The sequence below is a fragment of the Triticum aestivum genome, chromosome 3B (assembly GCF_018294505.1).
Source record: "Triticum aestivum cultivar Chinese Spring chromosome 3B, IWGSC CS RefSeq v2.1, whole genome shotgun sequence".
Lineage (NCBI taxonomy): Eukaryota > Viridiplantae > Streptophyta > Magnoliopsida > Poales > Poaceae > Triticum > Triticum aestivum.
In genome coordinates this window covers 160,217,639-160,240,289 of record NC_057801.1, presented here as the reverse complement: position 1 = coordinate 160,240,289, position 22,651 = coordinate 160,217,639, and the positions used below count along the sequence as shown (strand labels likewise).

The 22,651-nt window shown below is 43.1% G+C and overlaps 1 protein-coding gene across 2 annotated transcripts; it reads left to right on the top strand.

Moving 5' to 3' along the window:
• The first annotated feature begins 14,070 nt into the window (after nucleotides 1–14,070).
• Nucleotides 14,071–19,068, top strand: LOC123069162 (protein IWS1 homolog A). 2 transcript variants are annotated; one of them, XM_044491943.1, is made up of 9 exons: nucleotides 14,071–14,318; nucleotides 15,257–15,312; nucleotides 15,396–15,520; nucleotides 15,824–15,983; nucleotides 16,542–16,703; nucleotides 16,740–16,954; nucleotides 17,083–17,574; nucleotides 18,116–18,197; nucleotides 18,640–19,068. In XM_044491943.1, exons 1-9 carry the CDS (start codon nucleotides 14,250–14,252, stop codon nucleotides 18,782–18,784), a joined length of 1,506 nt encoding a protein of 501 aa, XP_044347878.1. In that variant the 5' UTR covers nucleotides 14,071–14,249; the 3' UTR covers nucleotides 18,785–19,068. The 2 variants fall into 2 exon arrangements, with proteins under 2 accessions (XP_044347878.1, XP_044347877.1); XM_044491942.1 differs by having other exon boundaries at nucleotides 16,542–16,954.
• The last annotated feature ends 3,583 nt before the right edge of the window (nucleotides 19,069–22,651 follow it).

The following is a 22,651-nucleotide window of genomic DNA, read 5'->3' as shown; positions in this document are numbered from 1 at the left end:
TGGAAATTTTCAGCCGGATGGATAAACTACTAGTCCAGCCATATACAAATAAATCAAGTGTGATATATCAAGGTCCCTGATGATATCTTGGGGAAGTTCTTTCTCAAATGATTGGTGTTCAGCTTATGTACGTTGTCCCAAAAAATGTTAGGGATACATTTCTATTTAACTCAATCAATAATATAATACATTGTGATTTGCTTAGTGTGGTAAATAAAGTTTTATACCGAAAAAGTCTTTCGCCCCGCTTTATATATAAAGCACGAAACCACAAGCATCCAGTACAACCACACGCCACGCCACCGCAACACACGCACACCCCCAAGACAGGATACATAGGCGCTGAGCGCAGCAACACCACTCCTAGCACTACCGCCCCGAAGAAATGAAGCTACATATGACGAACCATGCGCTCCAAGGCAGCGCCTTCAGGAAGGATACGACGCTGGAGCGCCGCCACCGCCCGATCCAAGGATCAGAGTTTCCCCCGGAGCCGCATGACGGGCAATGAGAGCCGCGACGATGCCTTCAAGAAGGGAATGATCTTCGCCGCCGCCGGTCCGTCTGAAGATAGAGCAGATTTTCACCTCGGCCCACAATCACCGCCACCGAACGCCACACCCCGGCAACCACGCCGCCCACACGACCATGGTGACCGGGCAGCACCAAGGCACGGGCTTTGTCCAAGAGCACCGCGCAACCACCACCACCAGGGCCGGCGCCCCAGCATCCAAGACCTCGACACCACCTCACCCGTGACCCGCCGCTACCCCAACCGAAGATACGAGCGGAAAGGAACCGCCTTTCACACCCCTGGGCTGCCCCCAACGCTGAAACCCAGAGGCCGGCCAAAATTGGCCTCCATCGACACGCCCTGCTGCCGGGCGCGAGATGAGCATGGTCCTAGTGTCGGGCGCAAGACGAGCATGATCCTGCTGCCGGGCGCGAGACGAGGTCGGTCCTGTTGTCGGGCACGAGACAAGGTCAGTCCTGCTGCCGGGCGCGAGACGAACTCAGTCCTCCTGCCGAGCGCGAGATGAGCGATGGATCGTAGTCGAGGGATGGCCGAACCTTCGACGAAGGTAGCAACCAGACGACGAGAGGGTCGAAGGTCGAAGGTCGAAACAGGCCGCCTACAGACAAGCCGACGCCGGAAAGCCAGCCACCCGCCGCAGTCAACCCGCCGAGCTGTCATGAAGCCAGCACTGCGAGCCACCTCCTCGCCGCCGCCCATCGCCGGGACCGCAGCCACGCCGGGCTGGGGCCCCAAACCCGAGCAGCCGACCGGAAAAAAGGCAAAATCCGTGCGGCACGCACCACCACCACCACCACCATGCCGACGACGACGACGAGCGCAACAGCCTCCGCGAGCTGCCGACAGGCCCTTGCCGCCGCAGCCCACGCCCCCTACCGGCGTCAAGACCAGACCAGGGCTGGCCGGACCTGACCGGAGGACCGCAGGGGCGCCACCACCTGGGGGGCCAGGCAGAGAAGGCCCAGACCCCGCCTCCACGTGCGCCAGGGCCCAGCCCAGCCGCCGCCGGAAGCAGAGCTGCGAGCCCGCGCGCCAGATCCGAACCACCCCGACCGAGAGGAGGAACCACCCGCCGCCCCCAACACCCACAGGCCCTTCGCACGGCTGCTAGCAATCTGCGGCTCCGCCGCCAGCTGCAGCCACCGCGCCGCCACGCCTCGTGCCCGCGCCACGCCGCCGCCCGACTCCGACGGCCCGCGCCACCAGGAACCGAGCAGGGGAAGGAGAACGCCCCGCCGCCGCCGATGCTGGCCGGGCTTTGCCCGTCAGCTCGCCGAGGCGGCGGCGAGGAGAGGAGGAGGGAAAGGAGGGCCCTGGGCCGGCGGCTAGGGTTTCCCCCCCGGCGCTCGCGGGAGCGTCGCGGGAGGGGGAAGGGGGAGGGGGGTTTCAATCTTCGTGGTCCAATAAAGTTTTATATGCCACTCCATCCATTCACTATTATAAGAATGTTCTAACTTTTTCCTGAATTGGACGTATATAGATGTGTTTTGATGTGTTTGTCCATTTGTATGTAGTCCATATTGAAATATCCAAAACGTACATATTCACAAATTTTCATGCAAAAAATATATGATAAAATTATACTTCAAATAAATTTGTCCCATGTGAAATGGAGACGCTAGAATAACCTATCTCCCTAGCCCCTAGGGCTCATTATGCACACAAGTTGAAGGGCATATCCTCACGTTTTCCAGTTTAGGAAACAAATGATAAGAAAGAATTAGCTTAAAATGTGATAATATTTCTTTCCTTTCCTTATCTGGTAAGGGGAGTGTCCGGCCTCTGCATCAAGCGCTGCACATATTCATTTTGTTAAACGTGGTACAAGTTCAAGTCACTGGGTACCAATTAGAAATAGAAATAAAACACAAGCACAATAGACCGAAAACGAGATTATATAGCTCAACCATAGAATATCTAGTCTCCCCAGCCATATTAGTTGAACAAACCCGTGCAACCATTTGCACCCAAATGCCATAAGCGCATGCGTGCCCACGTGCTATAGTGATGACCGTGTACGAATTGATGGCGTGGATATAAATATAACTTACAAAATTTAGGAGTGGATGATCTGGTAAAAACACACTCATTCAGGCAAATATCGAAATGTCCAAAGAACGACACAAACTCCCTCACGGATTTGGCCGTATGCCACCTAACCATTTTTCAAACAGATTTGGTATGCTCCTTGGTGGTGCTTGTTGAGTATCGTGATTATTTAGAAAATATGGAATAGATTAGGATTTGTTTTAGCTTGTCTTGTACTCCAAGACGGTCATATACTTCTATATATACGTCCACGAGGTTCAAGCAATAAATCAACAATTCCATCAATTCGCTCTATATTATCCTTTAAAGTGCTAAATTACAGGTAACATGAATTGTGCGCCAAATCAAGGTGGTGAACGGGCATGACATGAATAAATGATAAATTATTTCCTTTTGATCCCCAAAACATATTTTTGCTACCATGCAAATTTACGTTTTGCAAGATTATCTTTGGTAAGAACTACCTTCGTCTGTAAAAAGCAAATGAAAAATTTAATCAGAGAAGGAATTTCAGTTTTCCAAATATGCTTCCCGCGGAAAATAGGCCCAAAATTTGTAAGCTTTGCATACATGGACTTCAATCTCCAATGGAATGTGCCAGACATTTGAGTTAGATTTATCAACATCAACCTACTAACTAAATGGATCCACTTAGTCCATTTACCACTAAGTAAAGCCCTATGGAACTGAGTGTACAAAGGCTTGGCCCAAAGGCCACTGAGGCCATCTTTATGAGCACGAGATTGTAAAGGATCGAGTATTGTAGAGTTAATGGAGTGTCACCCAATCAGACATCTTCATAAAAGCTCGTCAATTGGCCATTACTAACCTTAAAAAATCCTCCCTTGGAAAGGAAGAATTGATCTTCATCAAGCCCTTCCAAAATGATGAATCAATAGGCTTTATCTCTACTTGGGATGACGTTTTGGAGCATTTGTTATGCAACAACTCTTGACAAACACCTTCCTCATTAAGCAATTTGCACAACCAATTGAATAGTAAACATTTACTTCTAATTTTGAGGTACGCAAACGGAAGGGACCCCACGTCACAATGTGATAATATTTCTTAGCCTTGTAAAACAACAGTCATAATAATAATTAATACCAAAGTTGTGTCATGTGAAATGATACCATGGCATTATGCATGTCTAATTGTACTCTAGCATCACTCGAAAGGGAATAGAGTTATTCCGTTCTTATCTATTCAATATTAGTAATTGATACGTCTCCAATGTGTCTACTTTTCCAAACACTTTTGCCCTTGTTTTGGACTCTAACTTGCATGATTTGAATGGAACTAACCCGGAATGACGATGTTTTCAGCAGAATTGTCATGGTGTTATTTGTGTGCAGAAATAAAAGTTCTCGGAATGACCTGAAACTTCACGGAGTCACGTTTTAGAATTAATAAAAAATATTGGCGAAAAAATCAACAGAAGGGGGCCCACACCCTAGCCATGAGGTCGCCCCCCAGGGCGCGCCCCTGCCTCGTGGGCCCCCTGGACCTCCACCGACCTCAACTCCAACTCCATGTATTCACGTTCGGGAAGAAAAAATCAAAAAGAAGGATTCATCGCGTTTTACGATACGGAGCCTCCTCCAAGCCCTGTTCTTCCGCGGAAGGGCTGATCTGGAGTCCGTTCGGAGCTCCGGAGAGGGGAATCTGTCATCATCAACCATCCTCCAATACCAATTTCATGATGCTCACCATCGTGCGTGAATAATTTCATCATAGGCTTGCTGGATGGTGATGGGTTGGATGAGATCTATCATGTAATCGAGTTAGTTTTGTTAAAGTTTGATCCCTAGTATCCATTATGTTCTAAGATTGATGTTGCTATGACTTTGCCATGCTTAATGATTGTCACTAGGGCCTGAGTGCCATGATTTCAGATCTCAACCTATTATGTTTTCATGAATATATGTGTGTTCTTGATCCTATCTTGCAAGTTATAGTCACCTACTACGTGTTATGATCCGGCAAACTCTGGAGTGACAATAGTCGGGACACTTCCCGGTGATGACCGTAGTTTGAGGAGTTCATGTATTCACTAAGTGCTAATGCTTTGGTCCGGTACTCTATTAAAAGGAGGCCTTAATATCCCTCAGTTTCCAATAGGACCCCGCTGCCATGGGAGGGTAGGACGAAAGATGCCATGCAAATTCTTTTCCATAAGCATGTATGACTATATTCGGAATACATGCCTACATTACATTGATGAACTGGAGCTAGTTATGTGTCACCCTATGTTATAACTGTTGCATGATGAATTACATCCGACATAATTAATCATCATTGATCCATTGCCTACGAGCTTTTCACATATTGATCTTTGCTAAGTTATTTCTTCGTTGCCACTGTTACGTTTACTACAAAACTGCTACTTTTACTTTTGCCATCGTTACTGTTACTTCCATGTTACTTTGCTACTAAATACTTTGCTGTAGATATTAAGTCTTTCAGGTGTGGTTGAATTGATAACTCAGTTACTAACACTTGAGAATATTCTTTGGCTCCCCTTATGTCGAATCAATAAATTTGGGTTGAATACTCTACCCTCGAAAATTGTTGCGATCCACTATACTTGTGGGTTATCAAGACCTTTTTCTGGTGTCGTTGCCGGGGAGCATAGCTCTATTCTCTGAGTCACTTGGGATTTATATCTATTGATCACTATGAGGAATTTAAAAGATCAAAGAATCAAGATTTTTCCCTCAACTACGAGGGGAGGTAAGGAACTGCCATCTAGCTCCACACTTGATTCACCTTCTGTTTTGAGTAAACTTGCGACACCTACATCTGCTATTGATTATGATATGTCGCATGTTATTGATGATGCCACTTCTACTATGCATGCTGCTTATGACGATACTACTTCTCTACTTGATAATAATGTGCCATTAGGTGAATTTCATGATGAACAACTTGCTAGGGTTAGAGAGAATGAAATTACTGAAACTGATGATATTAATGAAAGTGATGATGAAGATTCTCCCCCTAGATATGAATTGCCCGTTGTACCTAAGGGTTATTTTATGGATGAAGAAACTGCTGGAGACTTTCTTGCTTGCAATGATAGATATGATCTTAAGAAACTGTTAGCTAAGTTGAAAGAAAAGTCTTTGAATGCTAAAATGAAATATGACCCTACGTTTGCTACTTCACCTATCTAAGTTACTGATAAGGATTATGAATTCTCTGTCAATCCCGAGTTAATTACTTTGGTTGAATCTGATCCTTTCCATGGTTATGAATCTGAAACTGTTGTGGCACATCTTACTAAACTCAATGATATAGACACCCTATTCACTCATGAGGAAAAATTTCGCTATTATTATATTCTTAAATTGTTTCCTTTCTCATTAAAGGGTGATGCTAAGATATGGTTTAATTCTCTTGCTCCTGGTTGTGTGCGTAGTCCCCAGGATATGATTTATTACTTCTCTGCAAAATATTTTCCCGCTCATAAGAAACAAGCTGCCTTAAGGGAAATATTTAATTTTGTGCAAATTGAAGAAGAGATTCTCCCACAAGCTTGGGGGAGGCTTCTCCAATTACTTAATGCTTTGCCTGATCATACTCTTAAGAAAAAATGAAATACTTGATATCTTTTATAATGGACTAACCGATGCTTCCAGAGACTACCTGGATAGTTGTGCTGGTTGTGTTTTTAGGGAAAGAACTGTTGAGCAAGCTGAATTGCTAGTGAATAATATATTGAGTAATGATAATGATTGGACACTTCCTGAACCAACTCCTAATCCAACTCCGAAGAAAAGGGGTATTCTATTTCTTGGTCCTGAAGATATGCAAGAGGCAAAGAAATCTATGAAAGAAAAAGGTATTAAAGCTGAAGATGTTAAGAATTTACCACCTATTGAAGAAATGCATGGTCTTGATAACCCGACACAGGTAGTAAAGGTAAATTCTCTCTACAGATTTGATGAAAGTGATATTCCTCGTAATAAGTCTGCTAGTCAATGCTTGTATGAGTTTGACAATTTTATTGTTAAACAAGAAAATTTCAATGCTTATGTTGGTAGACAATTGAAACGTAATGCTTATATGGTTGAAAACTTGAGTCATTATATGTCTAGAGTTAAAGGTGACCTTAAGCTTATTAGTAAACATGCATCCATGGTTACCACTCAAGTAGAACAAGTACTTAAAGCACAAGATGATTTGCTTCATGAGTTGAATAATAAAGAACAATGACAATGTTGTTAGAGTTATGACTAGAGGTGGTAAAATGACCCAGGAACCTTTGTATCATGAGGGCCATCCTAAGAGAGTTGAGCAAGATTCTCAGAGGATTAATATTGATGCACCTAGTCCTTCTAAGAAAAAGAAAAAGAAAAATGATAGGACTTTGCATGCTTCTAGTGAACCTATTATAGACACACCTGAGAATCCCAATGATATTTCTATTTATGATACTGAAACACAATCTGTTAATGAACATGAACCTAGTGATAATATTAATAATGATGTTCATGTTGATGCTCAACCTAGTAATAATAATGATGTGGAGATTGAACCTGTTGTTGATCTTGACAACCCACAATCACATAATCAACGTTATGATAAGAGAGACTTCGTTGCTAGGAAGCACGGTAAAGAAAGAGAACCATGGGTTCAGAAACCCATGCCTTTTCCTCCTAAGTCATCCAAGAAAAAGGATGATGAGGATTTTGAGTGCTTTGCTGAAATTATTAGACCTATCTTTTTGCGTATGCGTTTGACTGATATGCTTAAAATGAATACCTATGGTAAGTATATGAAAGATATTATTACAAATAAAAGAAAGATACTGGAAGCTGAAATTTCCACCATGCTTGCTAGTTATACTTTTAAGGGTGAAATACCAAAAAAACTAGGAGACCCAGGAGTACCAACTATACCGTGCTCCATTAAAGAAACTATGTTAAAACTGCTTTATGTGATCTTGGAGCCGGTGTTAGTGTTATGCCTTTCTCTTTGTATCGTAGACTTGATTTGAATAAGTTGACACCTACTGAAATCTCTTTGCAAATGGCCGATAAATCAACTGCTATACCCATCGGTATTTGTGAGGATGTCCTTGTTGTGGTTGCAAACGTTACTATTTTAACGGACTTTGTTATTCTTGATATTTCGAGGACGACAATATGTTGATCAACCTTGGTAGACCTTTTCTGAATACTGCAGGGGCTGTTATTGATTGCAACAAAGGAAATGTCACTTTTCATGTTAATGGTAACGAGCATACGATACACTTTCCGAAGAAACAACCTCAAGTTCATAGTATTAATTCTATTGGAAAAATTTCAACTATCACTATTGGAGGTTTTAAATTCCCTCTTCCTACTGTCAAAAATAAATATCAATATCATATTCTTATTATTGGGAACATGCACATCCCCCCCTTTCCTTTCTTTCGCCAGAGGGAAAGGGAAGGGAGAGAGAGGGAGAAGGAAAGAGGGGGGCCGCCCCCCTTAGTCCAATTCGGTTTGGGAAGGGGAGGGTGCGCCCCTCCCTTGTGGCCTCTCTCCTCTCCTCCAATAAGGCCCAATAGGCCCATTACTTCTCCCGGGGGGTTCCGGTATCCCGATACTCCGGAAAAATGCCCGAACCACTCGGAACCATTCCGATGTCCAAATGCAACCTTCTAATATATGAATCTTTATGTCTCGACCATTTCGAGACTCCTCGTCACGTCCGTGATCTCATCCGGGACTCTGAACAAACTTCGGTCATCAAATCACATAACTCATAATACAAATCGTTATCGAACGTTAAGCGTGCGGACCCTACGAGTTCGAGGACTATGTAGACATGATCGAGACATATCTCTGATCAATAACCAATAGCGGAACCTGGATGCTCATATTGGCTCCTTAATATTCTACGAAGATCTTTATCGGTCAAACCTCATAATAACATACGTTGTTCCCTTTGTCATCGGCATGTTACTTGCCCGAGATTCGATCGTCGGTATCATCATACCTAGTTCAATCTCGTTACCGGCAAGTCTCTTTACTCGTTTCGTAATACTTCATCCCGCAACTAACTCATTAGTCACATTGCTTGCAAGGCTCGTAGTGATGAGCATTACCGAGAGGGCCCAGAGATACCTCTCTCCGAAACACAGAGTGACAAATCCTAATCTTTGTAACGACCCGGATTTGGTAGAATCCAAGTCTCTGTGCTTACTGTGCTATCCCTGGATCATAGCTAGCACACACAGTAGCAAAAATGAATATCAGTAAGACATACATCATTCTACTACAACGGTAGATCCAGATATATTTATAAATCATACCTTAGGCACAGCTCAAGTTGGCAGATAATACAGCGGAATTATACGTAGTCACTAAGTTAGGCTCCATCAACGCCACTGGGCTCGTTGAGTGTAGACCATAACCCTATCATCTCTTAATCTGTCGAGATCTGCATATGACAGGTGCAGATGAGTACGTGGAATGTACTCGCAAGTTGCAAAGGAAAGTATAACAGATTATATATGCAGGGTAAGTATTGGTGGAGGTTTCCTTTGCATAAAGCCAATTTTCTCTTATAGTAAATTTTGTAAACTTCTTTTGAAACAGAAATAGTTTTTTGTATAAAAGGTAGGAGTGAGACACTTGGATATACGCACCAGTGCTCATTCTCCAAAATAGTTTTAAAATATACATAAGGTTGAAGTGAAACACATTCACTGTGCTCATTCCTCAACTTTAACCCTTAAAACAGATTTTTAGAAAAGAGAGGGGAGATTCTTCTTCAGTCCAAGTCTTCAGTTGCTCAAAATTGCCCGTAACTAGGGGCACGGCTAATCGATTAGGTTAAACCCTCTGCAGAGGTCGTACACGTTCCCCACATGACACAACCAACCCTGTTTATCATTACACACTTGGGTGTACGACTAGGAGGAGATTGTGACGAAGCCTTTCCGTAACAGCCCCCTATACCTGACCAAGCCGCCCGCAACTTAGGCACTGAAAGCCCCTCTCCGATGGCGGTCCTAAGGTAAGGGTTTCCCGTTAGTACTAAGCTAAGCCAGAGCCCATAGTAGCATGTGGCTGTACTGGAAGCTACATCAAACTGTACTTGGAAGATCTCATTCCCCTGGACGGCAGTCCCCACCAAAAACCTGTGTGCAAGACCCCAGTCGGGCGCATTCACTGCAAGACCCCGATGGGCGCAATCACTTGTAGACGCTCCCGTCAATACCATTCCGTCCAGGGAGTAGAAGATAAAATAATATATAGTTTTGTTTTTCAATAGTTTTCACAAAACGTTGCCCCAAAAGAGGGCAAGTTTATTTGTTCAAAACTTGTTTGATTTTCAACCCACCCATTTGTGCAAGGGCGGCCAAGCATGGTGGTGACTCCTTATGGCTCTAGATAAAAATAATACTTTGCAAAACTTTTATAAAACATGCATAATATTACATTTAAAGAGATATGCATAATTTAAATAATATAGGTCAGGGCATGATCAAATTGCAACTTGCCTGATTCTTGAAGTTGATATATTCTACTTCAAGTCGTCTCTCCTTCACCTTACGATATATCTAACGATACAAGAAAATAATTTAACACACAACAATTGCAAATGAAGATCCAAATAAAAGATAAAAATTCACAATAAATACATTCGTAGGATAATTAGCACGACGTGGCTATGGTTTGAGATAGAATGAAGTTTGGTCTTAAACGAGACATGACATAGTCATATCCTAGGGTTGGATCAAGTGATACTAAGTGAAGATCTTGGTTTGATATAGAAGATGGGTTGTGAGACAAGTTCTTACAACAAAGTATATAATGGGTTTGATTGGAATATTGACTTGGGTCCAATGAAAATGGTAGATAGAGTTGGTGACATAAGGTTTATGTTACAATCTTGATTTATGCCAACCCAACAAACACCTTCGGAGACACCTGTAGAGTACCTTTATAATCACCCTTTTACGTTGTGACGTTTGGTAGCACACAAAGTGTTCCTCCGGTATTCGAGAGTTGCATAATCTCATAGTCCGAGGAACATGTATAAGTCATGAAGAAAGTAGTAGCAATGAAACTGTAACGATCATGATGCTAAGCTAACAGATGGGTCTTGTCCATCACATCATTCTTCTAATGATGTGATCTCGTTCATCAAATGACAACACATGTCTATGGTTAGGAAACATAATCATCTTTGATTAACGAGCTAGTCAAGTAAAGGCATACTAGGGACACTATGTTTTGTCTATGTGTTCGCACATGTACTAAGTTTCCGGTCAATACAATTCTAGCATGAATAATAAACATTTATCATGAAATAAGGAAATAAATAATAACTTTATTATTGCCTCTAGGGCATATTTCCTTCAGGAATAGGAGCTCCCGGCTGCTGCTGCTACAAGTACCTAGGAGAAGGCAACGAACGACTCATCTAGTGGATCACGAACGACACGACGGCTACCCCTTCTCCTACCTTTGTCTCTCTTCCTCTTGTCCTACCCCATTTCCAGTAGCTCAAACTGAGTGAGCAATAAACACACACACACACACACACAGATTACTCACACCTTAAAGAGAAAAAGACTCTTCTATACATTGGTGTCTTGCTTATGACCAAACAAGACATCTTACAACCTCTGCTTTAGGTTCACTAGTTTCGGGTTTGTACAATGCAATGTGCTTAATTAGAAGAGGTGTTTGAAGAAATAAATCAAGATTTTCTTAAGCACCAGTGCTTATTTGTACAGGGCAGACGCTTAATTAGGTGTCTCTTATGTAGAAATAAGCACTGGTGCTTGAGAAAACCTGGTTTATTTTTCTAAGCACCTAGCATTGTATAAGGCCTTAGTGACACAAAGAACTCACATGAAGCTGAGTCCAATTAATTATCTTTATTTTCTTTTATTGTCTTCCGTAAGGGAGTATATGTATTTATTTTCTCCCGTCGAATATATAGGCAAACTCACAATTCATAAAAAAGAAATCTTGAGTCCATATTGAATATCGCATATGTTAATTTTTTTATAAACCAACATTTATAAAGTTTGATCTAAGATAAAACTAATACAGTATGCAATGTAAATAAAAATGGAGAAAGTAATAAGGGGCTATTTGGATTGCCACCAACACCGACCCTACCAAAATATTGGCTCTCCCGTGAGAGTTGGAAGCTGTTTGGACTATCATCGAAATTTTGGCTCGCCCACCCCGTTCGGAACGACTCCATGTTATTTTTGCCAACAGATGGGCACACGGAGGGCGCAGAAATCGGTGCCAAAAAATTGGTGAGCTGTGGTTCCCGTGTTGTGTTAGTTAAACAAACGGTCAACGGATTGATTAAAAAAACAGTCAACGGATTAACCAGATGCGGAAATAAACGGTAGTATGTGTATTTTTTTTACGTGCAATTAGGAAGTGGTTATTTGAATCGGTTACTGCCGTCGACCTTTCACTGCTACCGGTTGTCTTCTAAGCAAACTAATGTTTCAGTTTCCGTAAAGGCAGCCGTGAGCTTCATCTTAGTTCAAAAGTAGTATAAATGTCTCTTTTTGAATATATGGGACGTCCCCGTATATTTACTCTTACATGCGAATTTCGGTCTTTTCTTGATAATTTTGTTTTTCAAATGTTATGGTTAACTAAATTCTCATATTAAAATATAATGTTTTATATTTATTTTTTATTGCCTCAACGTTACAACTAAATTAAAATCAAACCAAGCATCGATCAGTCCAAATTGGCAAACCAAGAGCTTGCCGAATTTTTGGGAGGTACAATGGCTACAATCCAAACAATAACAACTTGCCAAATTTTTGGTTATGCCCTTACTTTTTTTTGAGGGCAAAGCCATAGCTTTATAACTTAACTGCTCTTGGGCAAATCCCCAAGACACAAGCGCCCACATGGGCGGGTACATCAGACTCCCACTCTAGAAAGTGGTTAGGATCACATCCACGGCCAACAATGGCAAGTTCGTGAGCAACAGAGTTTGCGCGACGTCTACAAACTAAAATAGAAAATTTGGGAAACCAAAGCTTCAAGTGGTATTTTATGTCTTCAATGACATCAGCATACGCCGAAGAATCGGCCTTTTGCAATTCCAAAGCATCCGCCACCAGTTGGGAGTCCGTCTCCAACTCCATCCGGACGATACCCAGATCTGCCGCAATGTGCACTGCATGCGCCATAGCTATGATTTCCGCGGCAAAAGCGTCTGTGATATGCTCCTGTCTCCAGCTCGAGCATAGGCCAAATTGCCATCCTTCATTCTAACAGCCACCCCCCAGCCTGAATGGTTCCGACTAGGGACGAGGGATCCGTCCACATTGATTTTGTACTCGGCGTGCATTGGTGGCCTCCATCTACCAGGAGCTGGTTTGTCCGGCTGCTCCCCGAAGATGTCAAGGAACTCCAGCACACTACTCCTCGTGCGGCGGGGTCACTGTATCTGCAGACCAGCACCTCTCACCCTGCCTCAATTTATTTCGGTTTGACCACCAGAGCCACCAGAAGGTTAGAACATGTAGCCGTTTTTTTACATCGAGGCCCCAAAGAAAATCTAGCACTGCATGCACGGGCCCGATGGGTTCCAGCTTAACTCGTTCTTCCTCCGTCTCCAGCATTCTCCAGACCTCCTTCACATTCTTGCATTTGATGAACAGGTGGGCGCCATCCTCATCAGCTCGACCACAAAACAGGCACTTAGTATCGGTGATCCGGATCCCCTTCCTTGCCACATTGGTTCGGAAAGCAAGGGAATCGTGCTTGAGGCGCCAGGTAAACATTTGAATGTTGGGAGGGCACGACAGTTTCCATAGTCTTTTCCAGGAGTCATCACTAGCACTGTCCAGGTTGCCAGCCACATGTGAGCTGCCTCCCAGCCCTCCATCTTGCTTCATACGTTCAAGTTGGACTTGGAGCTTATAGGCGCTCTTGACGGAGTGGATCCCCTTGGTGTCATATTGCCATGCAATGAAGTCCCGGGTACCTTCCCTTAGCGGGATTTGGAAAATGTGCTTGACATCGTCGGGCCAAAAAGTATCATGCACAAGCTGCCCGTCCCAGTTTTCAGTGCTTGGATCAATGAGGTCACTCACCTTTTCCAGCAAGTTAGGCCCTCGGGGGGTGATCACCCCCCGCGACCATGGACGTGGCAACCATGAATCTGACCAAATGCTGACTTGTGTGCCATCCCCGATCCTCCAAATATAGCCCTCCTTGAACAACTGCAAGCCGTGCAATAAACTTCTCCACGAATATGAGATACCATCACGGGGTGTTGCCTCCAGTAGGTTGCCATCTGGGAAATAGCGGACCTGCAAGATACAAGCACATAGCGACTCCGGGCACTGTAACAGGCGCCAAATATGCCCTTACTTTGATCATGCCAAAATTTTGGTTGAGCAAGTTGGGGCCAAACAACCCCTAAAAAAAACGCTCGAACTCGAGCGGGTTTTCTTTCGGCAAGTGAACTGCGCGCCGTCGTACTGCCCATTGGACCCTCACCCGGGCACGGGCCGCGCCAACAAAACAGGGGAGGCGGGAAAACCGCCCCTCAGCCCCAATCCAATCCCGCGCCACACTCCCCCTTCGTCTTCCCCCGCCGCTCCCCAATTCGAAACCCTAGCCAGGGTTCCAAAGCCTTCCGGATCGGGAGCGGAGGCCACCGGACGATGGCCGACGGCGCGCTGCTCGACCTGCTGCCCCAGATCCACGCCCTCTTCTCCGACCAGCTCCGCGTGGTAACTATCGGACCACCCCCCTCCCCCCCTCCCCTCCCCTCCCCTCCCCTGTCTGATGGCTCAGTCGCCGCTATGACGATTCGCCCGTTCGATCTCGCTCCGTCTTGCTGTCTGCGCGGGGTTTCTCCGGGCGGAGGAGCAGGGGAGACGCGAGTTCTTGGATTCCGCTGGTTGTATTGTTCTTGTTGTCCCGTGCTGGTACGGATGATTTGAGTTAGGGTTGCGAATCGTGTGAGGTGTCCCTTCTGGTGACTTCGATGCCGATAAAATGGTCTAGTGGCTACTTCTGGGTCAACGTATGATTATTTGGGGAGTTTTAGAAAGAAAAGGAAACAGACAAATATTATTTGTGGTGATAAGCCGTGCATTTTATTATCTTTTTATGATTAAAATGTTCCCTTTTCTATCCCTGCACAATTTCTGCATGGATCTAGAAATAAGCCTGGATTCCTTTGATGACTACCTAGGTTAGTGTCTCATTCCACGCCAACGTTTGTATATGTGGATAAATTTCAAAGAAAAGAAACGAAAATATTCTATTGTGTGGTAATTTATGGTGCGTTTGTGCTAGTTAGGTTCATTTTTCTTTTCAACTGATGCACAATTTCTGTATCGATTCTACAAACAAGGCTAGATACTGTTCTCTAGACGACTAGCTAAAATTACTATAGTCCTCTCTGGGTTGTGGGGAGGGTTAACCTCGTTGCTGTGCTCAGTTTACAACTGGCAAAATTATTTCAGCATGAGTTCATTCAGATTTCAGGGTGATTAAACAACAGTGTGCCACTCAAGCTCCAGACGATTATTCATTCTTTTGTCTTCTCACTTAAGATTTTTTTCACGTACTCCCTCTGTAAAGAAATATAAGAGCGTTTAGACCACTATTGTTGCCTTGTTCAGTCCGTCCTGATTGTTTACAACATGGCTACTTCTAACAGATTTCGTACAAATGGTTAAGCCGGAATTTTTCTGTGTCATCAAATGACGCCAAGAGGTGACAATTCACTTTCTCTTGTTATTTCCACTGCATAACTATAGCATCATTATTGCATCTGACTAGTCTCTACTGCTGTCCAGGTTGCTTCAGGAGTTTGTCAACAAACACGGGACTGATCATGAAGTTATTTACAGTGTGTCTGGGTGGTTAAAGAACAATCCCCAAAATTATTGTGTACAACTCACTTCAAGCTCTAAACTTGAAGGTAATGCGGGAAATCTTTTTTTTGAGGGGGGGGGGGGGGCACAATTCCTCAAGTTACAGCATTCTGTTTATGATTAATGTGATCATGCTTGTTGGAGTTCAGAATGAAAATAGATTATTTACCTCTCCGCACTCTTTAGTACTCCCTCCGTTCGGAATTACTCGTCCAGAAAATGAATGTATCTAGATGTATTTTAGTTGTAGATACATCCATTTTTGTGACAAGTAATTCCGAACGGAGGGAGTAATATGTTGGTTCTAAGAGTCATCCTTCCTTCTAAACAGTTTTCTTTGTATGATGCAGAAGCAAGGCGAACCTTTAAGGATTCTTGTTCAGTTCAGGTTTACAGTATCCAGGCATGTATTCCAAAAGATACTGCTGTACTTTGGAATCCTGAATTTGTGCAAGCAGAGGAGCTTTTCAACCAGCCATTTGATGAAGAAAATTGTTTGAGAGATAATAGGTATTGCTGATTTTACCCCCTTTGCTTTGCTCCCCAAACCATGTGTAGGCATACTTGCAAAGGGTTTGTAAGAGAAGACGACTAAATGTTTTTGTTGAACAATCACTTTGGGGGGGGGGGGGAGGGTTCCCACCTGAATATTTATTACTCAAATGCCCAAGGGACGAGTTACATCATATATTATAGTGAGAGGAAAGGTATAGGCGCCAAGACATGATCGCCTCCCTACTGACATGATAAAATGTTATTAGTATGGAATGTGTGAGACACAGGTGGGATATGTTAGAGAAGAACACATGGCCCCGTTCTTTTGGCTGATTTAGTTAGGATTGTAAAAATAAATACGGGTTTAAGAATCTGGTAGAATCTAGGGGGAGATCCAATTCTCAACATCTGGGAGAATCAGCCAAAAGAACTGGGCCTATATATTAAATAGTACTTTCTGGATCACATTTTGTGTTTTTAAGCATTTCAATATTTTTTCTCAATATGTATAAGAAAAGCATGTCAATATTATATGATACCTTTCCCTCACCGGGGTTCTGAATTCTTGCACAGGTTTTGTGGTGTAAGGAATTCTTTTGTCAAGCGAACTACCACAGGAAAGCATGTGAGCTCAATGCCCCCAAAGCCTACAAATAGTGTTGTAGCACCTGCAGTGCCAAAACCTAGTAGTGCTCCAAAAGGGCAATCTTCTATGGTTCGACAGCAAGATCTACCTGAACCATCCGATCAAGTGAAAGAAACAGGCATTAAAGCTGAGAAGGATAATGCCCCGGTCTTGGATAAAACTGTTAATGCTCCGTCTGTCAAAGAGCCATCAGTTGGTGTGCATGCAAATAAAACCAAAGCTCAGAACGGGAAGTCCCTACCCAGTAATGGTGCATCCCTGGCTACAATGTGGGGCCGTGCATCTGCAAAACCCAAGGCTCCAGCTGTCACTAAAGCTAAAGATCTACCAAGTGTAGCTGGTATTTTCTCACTAAATCTCATGTTTTAATCCATGTTGCTTTACTTTCTTGCACTTTGATCTCAAGTACATATATCAATTCTGTATATAAAGTTGCTGATGAAATTGACATGCTGTAAATACTTCCAGTTACAGCTGATGCACAGATATGTGCAAAAGAAGAAGCAGATGCTGATAGTAGCGATGATGAAAAAAGTGCACACTACAAGCGGGCCTCTAATGGTGGAAGTAACAGAAAGAGAAGAGCGATCTTTGATTGTTCAGATGATGATGACGACGACGATTTTGTAGCCATTGCATCTCCAGAGCCACCAAAACAGCATGCCAGAAATCCTGTCACTGAAGCTGCACAAGACAATATATCAGAACAGAAGAAAGTGGAAAGCAAACAGGATACAGTCAGCGACGTGAAAAGCTTCAAAAAAGGGACCGATTCTGAGTTTACCTCTGAATGTAAAACTGGAAGTGACAATGGCAACGGTTCTGGGATCACCTTAAAAGAAAAGGCCAATGATCCACCAATTGATGGAAATAAGAAGGATCATGCTGCTGAGACAGCTTCCACCTCGCCTAAAAGAAGGAAGGTCTTAAAGACACGTATAGATGAGCGGGGGAGAGAAGGTAGAGTTAAACTCTATCCCATGAAACATGTCATGCTTATATCATTTGGGCATGCTACCATATTGCTCTGTCATGCTTATATCATTCACTTAGTCTCACTTGCTCCTAAATAAGCAAAAACTAGAAATGTCTTGAAAACCTAAATACCCCTTACTGCAATTGTACTGCGTACTCTATTTTTTTTGTAAACAACTGCATGCTACTTGTTGACAACATATTGCGGAATATGTATACATTTTGTGTAAGCAACTTGTCTTATTTATGAACGTAAAAATAATTTGTCTTATTTGTAGTCAATAGTCTTTTTTAGCTAAAGTATAAGATTGTGCATCTAATATTGTTTTCCTGTATTTGTTGTTTTGAATGCGTATGTGAGAAGTCTACAAATTTAATTGAAGTTGTCACATAACTTTTTTTGTTAAGTAATATTTCCATGGCTTGCATCATTAGCTGTTCTAGTTATCCTTCTGCTCAATTCTTCCATCTGCTTTCCATCCGCGTGATTGTAAATGCCTGAAGCTTTGCTCGGTTTCTATTTTAGTAACTGAGGTTGTCTGGGAAGGCGAAGCTCCTGCAAGTGATAAGGCAGAGAAAAATGTTACCACTACTGATGCCACTAACAGGTAATACACTGTTTTTTATTCTGTATTCTGTGAAATCCTTGATAACTTTATGTATTCACCTTATAGTTTGACACCACACGCTGTTGCTGTTGTTACTGAAGCAGTTATCTTTAGGAACCGCCCCCTTCTTTAGTTTATCAGGCATCAGAGCCCATCAAGGAATATGAATTGATTTAGTGCATAGTTTCGATTATGCCGCTGGCCATCTATATGCACAATAGGAAGGAAAAACACAAATTCATACCTCTAACAGGAGCTTTACCCATCTATTTTATCAGTGAGAAAAATAAATATGTCAGATGTCGGATGTTACAACAACATATATTTTGCACATTTAAGCTCTTGCATAGCTATTGCTTTGTTCGAGTCATTGTTAACCTGAGTGAATGCACCAGTTCTTATTCATGTCACTGACAAATCAACCTATTTCTGTTTGTGCCAGGCCAACTCTTCCAAGCAAGCCACAGCCAGCAGCAAACACTGACAAGAACAATGCTCCAAGCAAAACAGCAGGCAGCAAGAAACCTGCCAAGGCTGCTGCCCCCAAGCAAGGAAAGAACATAATGTCATTCTTCAAGAAGGTATAATAGCCCGTGTCCTTTCATCTGGTGATTGAGCAAGCCGTCTCTTTCCAAGCACCCGTTGCAGCTGAACTGGCTCTACCTGAACATCACCTCGGACAAGGGCTCGCTCACCAAGCAGGCTGTACGTTGTAGCTTTTCTTTTAAGTAAGCTGTAGCATTTTGTGTTTGTAGTAGTCAGTATTGGTTTGTTCTTCCCGGTTCAGAATTCAAGACGAGCTAAAATCACGCTCTGCGGTCGGTAGGAATCTTGCTGATTTTACTGAATGGGCATCCTGTTTCAGAATTCAGAGTGTTCTCTAGCTGTACATACTATCTCCTGTCTTTCTGCACAAGCACGTTGCTCTCCTGAGGTTGGAGGCAAAACGCCTGGCTCGTGAAAAGTAAGCGCATGGGCTGACGATATGGCTTTATGAAAATTTAGGCGCGCATGCAGATACGCAATGCACCTGCTGTGCGTGCATACTTCACAGTATGGTCGGGTTCAGATTAAATATGCACCCTCTTTTTACTGAACAATATGGGCGCTACCTGCTGTTTCTGACACATGCACTGTGCAGCACCTGCTGCTGCACGTTCCATTTGTAGTTGGGTTCGCCTTAGCTGACGCAGCAAGTCAACCTACGCCAGTAAAAAATGAACACAATCTCTTTACTGAACCATCGCCTATTGGCACCATCTCATCCCACAAGTGGTAAAGGAGGGCGAGACGAGTAGTGAAGCACAAGGAAAGCGCGAGCACCACCAGCAGCGTTATGATCCTGTCGCATCTCTCGCTTCCACAAGCTCTTGTGATTCTCACCGCCGAGCCGAGACGTGGCGGAGAAGTCTGAAGATCTCCGCTGTTGGTACGACCAGAGCCTTCCGACTCCGAGCCGCCTTCGTGTGGGCTTCCGTTCCCAACAACCTGCCATCGATGGCCGCCATCGCCTACGCATCACGCACGCCGCCCGGGCACGGCTGTCATGATTGCGCCACACCGGGCTAAACCGCGTCATTATCTCGCCGATAAGGCCGATTGAGGAAAAAGAGCGAGAAAACTGTCATCATCGAGGGTGGCTTAAGATGACAGCAAACGGCTGCGATACAGAGATAGTATGAGGAGGATGGCGAGTCGATCGGAGAGCTTGGTATTGGTACTAGTCTATGTCGTCTCTGTGCATGCCGCCTGCGTTAGGTCTCGTCTCGTCCAGAGACGTGAGCGTGCCAACTCTACTGAATTGTTTTTTCCAGTGTGTACATCGTGGCGCGGTAATCCAAGACGACATGCTATCGATTAATCTATCGAGCTTTACTTATGACAACACGACGAAGAGCGGCGCTTCGAATAATTACCCCAACCCGAGTTCCAACTACTTCCTCCGTTCCTAAATATAAGTCTACATAGAGATTCCACTAGATAAACTATATACGGAGTAAAATAAATAAATCTAAACTTAAAATGCATCTATATACATATGCGGTTTACAGTGAAATCTCTACAAAGACTTACATTTAAGAACGAAAGTAGTATATTATACTACCATCAGAAAATTTTGTGGAATGTATTAGTCCAGCCGGAGCTGAACTAGAAGAAAAAAAAGAAAAATGATGGACTGTATAGTCGGTTCAAACCTTTTTCTTTACAGTAATTCAAAGAGCTTTATTAAATCAAGGCGTTTCCAGGACAGTCAGCCAACAAGCTGGTCACTAGGAAGTTAGGGGTCTCATCGAGTCAGCACTCAGTCACACTCAGCGTGCAAGCATGCTTGGCACACGGATGTGCCGGAACCGTGTAACCACTGCATTCCAGTATCCTTCCTGCTGACGATGTATCCGTCGGGGAAACAAAGATCTCGCCGCACGCTGCAGCCATCAGATTTGCTTTACCAAATTCTGAAGCTCATTGGCCCACGCTGCCTGTGTCACACGATAAGTTCATTGGCCCACGCTGCCTGTGTCACACGATACTCCCTTTTACCCTGGGCCCTACACAGACGGGCACGTCACCGTGTCGTGCCGTCTAAGAAAATCTGTCCTCACATCCGACATGACACGAGAGTTAAGTACGTGCCCATCCACGGCTCCCATGTCTTAGCTCATCACTAACCTGCATTTTTCTTAGAGGTAATATAGAGTAGTACAATATTGATGTAAATCTACATGCACACCACATCACCACCATACAGTTTTTTTAGACTAACAAACACACTTAATTAATTGATCATAGACAACACACTTAATTTATCGATCATCGACAAAGTACATTGGGATATATGCCACCCGCAAAAAAAGTACATTGGGATACAACCAAGATCTGGGGGATTTAGTAGCCACACATGGCACCCCGATGAAAGGCTGCAGATACCTTCACACGACGTGGAAGTCTAAAATTGACCATATCAACACAAGTACATTACCATGATGATAACCTTCTTTTTTGGTTTATGGGAATTTTGAAGATAACCTTATATCCATTAAAAAATCCGTCTTAATGGGATGCGTGTGCTATCAATTAAGGTTTGATCTCTGATGGATTAGAGATATCACTATCATAAAAATCTAACTCACCCATAAAAAAAAAAACAGTCCAACCATAGATTGTACGTACCGTAAAAAAATACAGTTGAAAACATAAAAAATTTAGAGAACAAAATTGTACTGAGAAAAATTGGTACTATCAATGAAATGGCTATCTTATAAAGTGTACTACTATTTCACGAGAATTTTGGAGAAAGACAGGACCTCATGCTGTTTTGTCTTTTGGTGCTTGTAATATTTGTGTCCCCTGATTGATATCTAAACAACAATTTTGAACTGTATCAGTTATACGAGAGCGGCGTTTCAGTGCCCGACTCAGACGGGCAAAATAAAATTCACAAAAGATAGAAAAAAATCCGTTTTTCTTTTGCAAGCAAGATGCTTGTGTGCGTGATGTTTGTGCAAAATTTCATGGAGCTTTGACATTCGAGGAGCGGGCAACGAAAAGACAAATTTTGGCTCTGTGAGTAAGACTACTGTTCATGCACTGTTTTGACCGGTTTTCTTTTTCTTTTTTGCCACGGGCTCCACATATGTTCAAATGGAATAAGATTTAGCACGCACATCCTGCACTCAACCATCTTCTATGCAAAAAAAAAAAACAAACTCGAATTGTTTTGATTTTTTTCTATTTTTGATGGCGTTACCGTTCACCGGGTTCATCTGGGCCCGGGCACTGAATTGGATATTCACAGTTATACTTCCTATATAAATCCAGGATTTGTGGTGTTCCAATTCATGAGTTCTCTTTTTTCCAAATGGAAGAAACATCATTAGTCTTATAGACCCTAGGCATGGTGTTCACCTGGAAAAGGCAATTTCATAGGAATAATTAGACGATATGTTTTCTTTTAAGGAGACAATATGTTATTTTTAACATATTTTTTCCATACAATTCAAACGGAGTGGGTTCCACTATAAAAGATAACGGAATAACCAAGAAAAAAGAGTGACTTGCCGCAAGAGATACTAAAAACATATTCTAGATGACAAATGATGTTCTATATAGATCGTGATACTACTTAATACCATAATATGCAGGCAACATTTATAATCAACAGACAAGCACATTTTCTTGGCTAGTCTTTTTTCCACTTCACTAAAAGTCCAACGGACATCATACCGTTGAACATGCACCCTTTTTGGTTGTATTCGCCCCTTCTTAAATGCAAAGTGCATTTGCTTTCGTTAAGACAAGCCCTTGACCAGTAATTACTTCAGAAGTACAAGGTTTATGCGACATGAAATTTATGTCACGCGATATATTTCATGTGTATTTTCTTATGATAGTGGTTTGTATAAGGTCACCCATGTATTCCAGGAGCAATTGTTGGTCAAATGTTTGTCTTGCCG

Bases quoted from the DNA above. Each gene is read 5' to 3' on its own strand.
- LOC123069162 (XM_044491942.1), top strand. From the start codon at position 14,250: ATGGCCGACGGCGCGCTGCTCGACCTGCTGCCCCAGATCCACGCCCTC. The intron at 14,319-15,256 runs GTAACTATCGGA...TACTTCTAACAG, and splicing joins TCTCCGACCAGCTCCGCGTG to ATTTCGTACAAATGGTTAAG. The intron at 15,984-16,541 runs GTATTGCTGATT...ATTCTTGCACAG, and splicing joins AATTGTTTGAGAGATAATAG to GTTTTGTGGTGTAAGGAATT.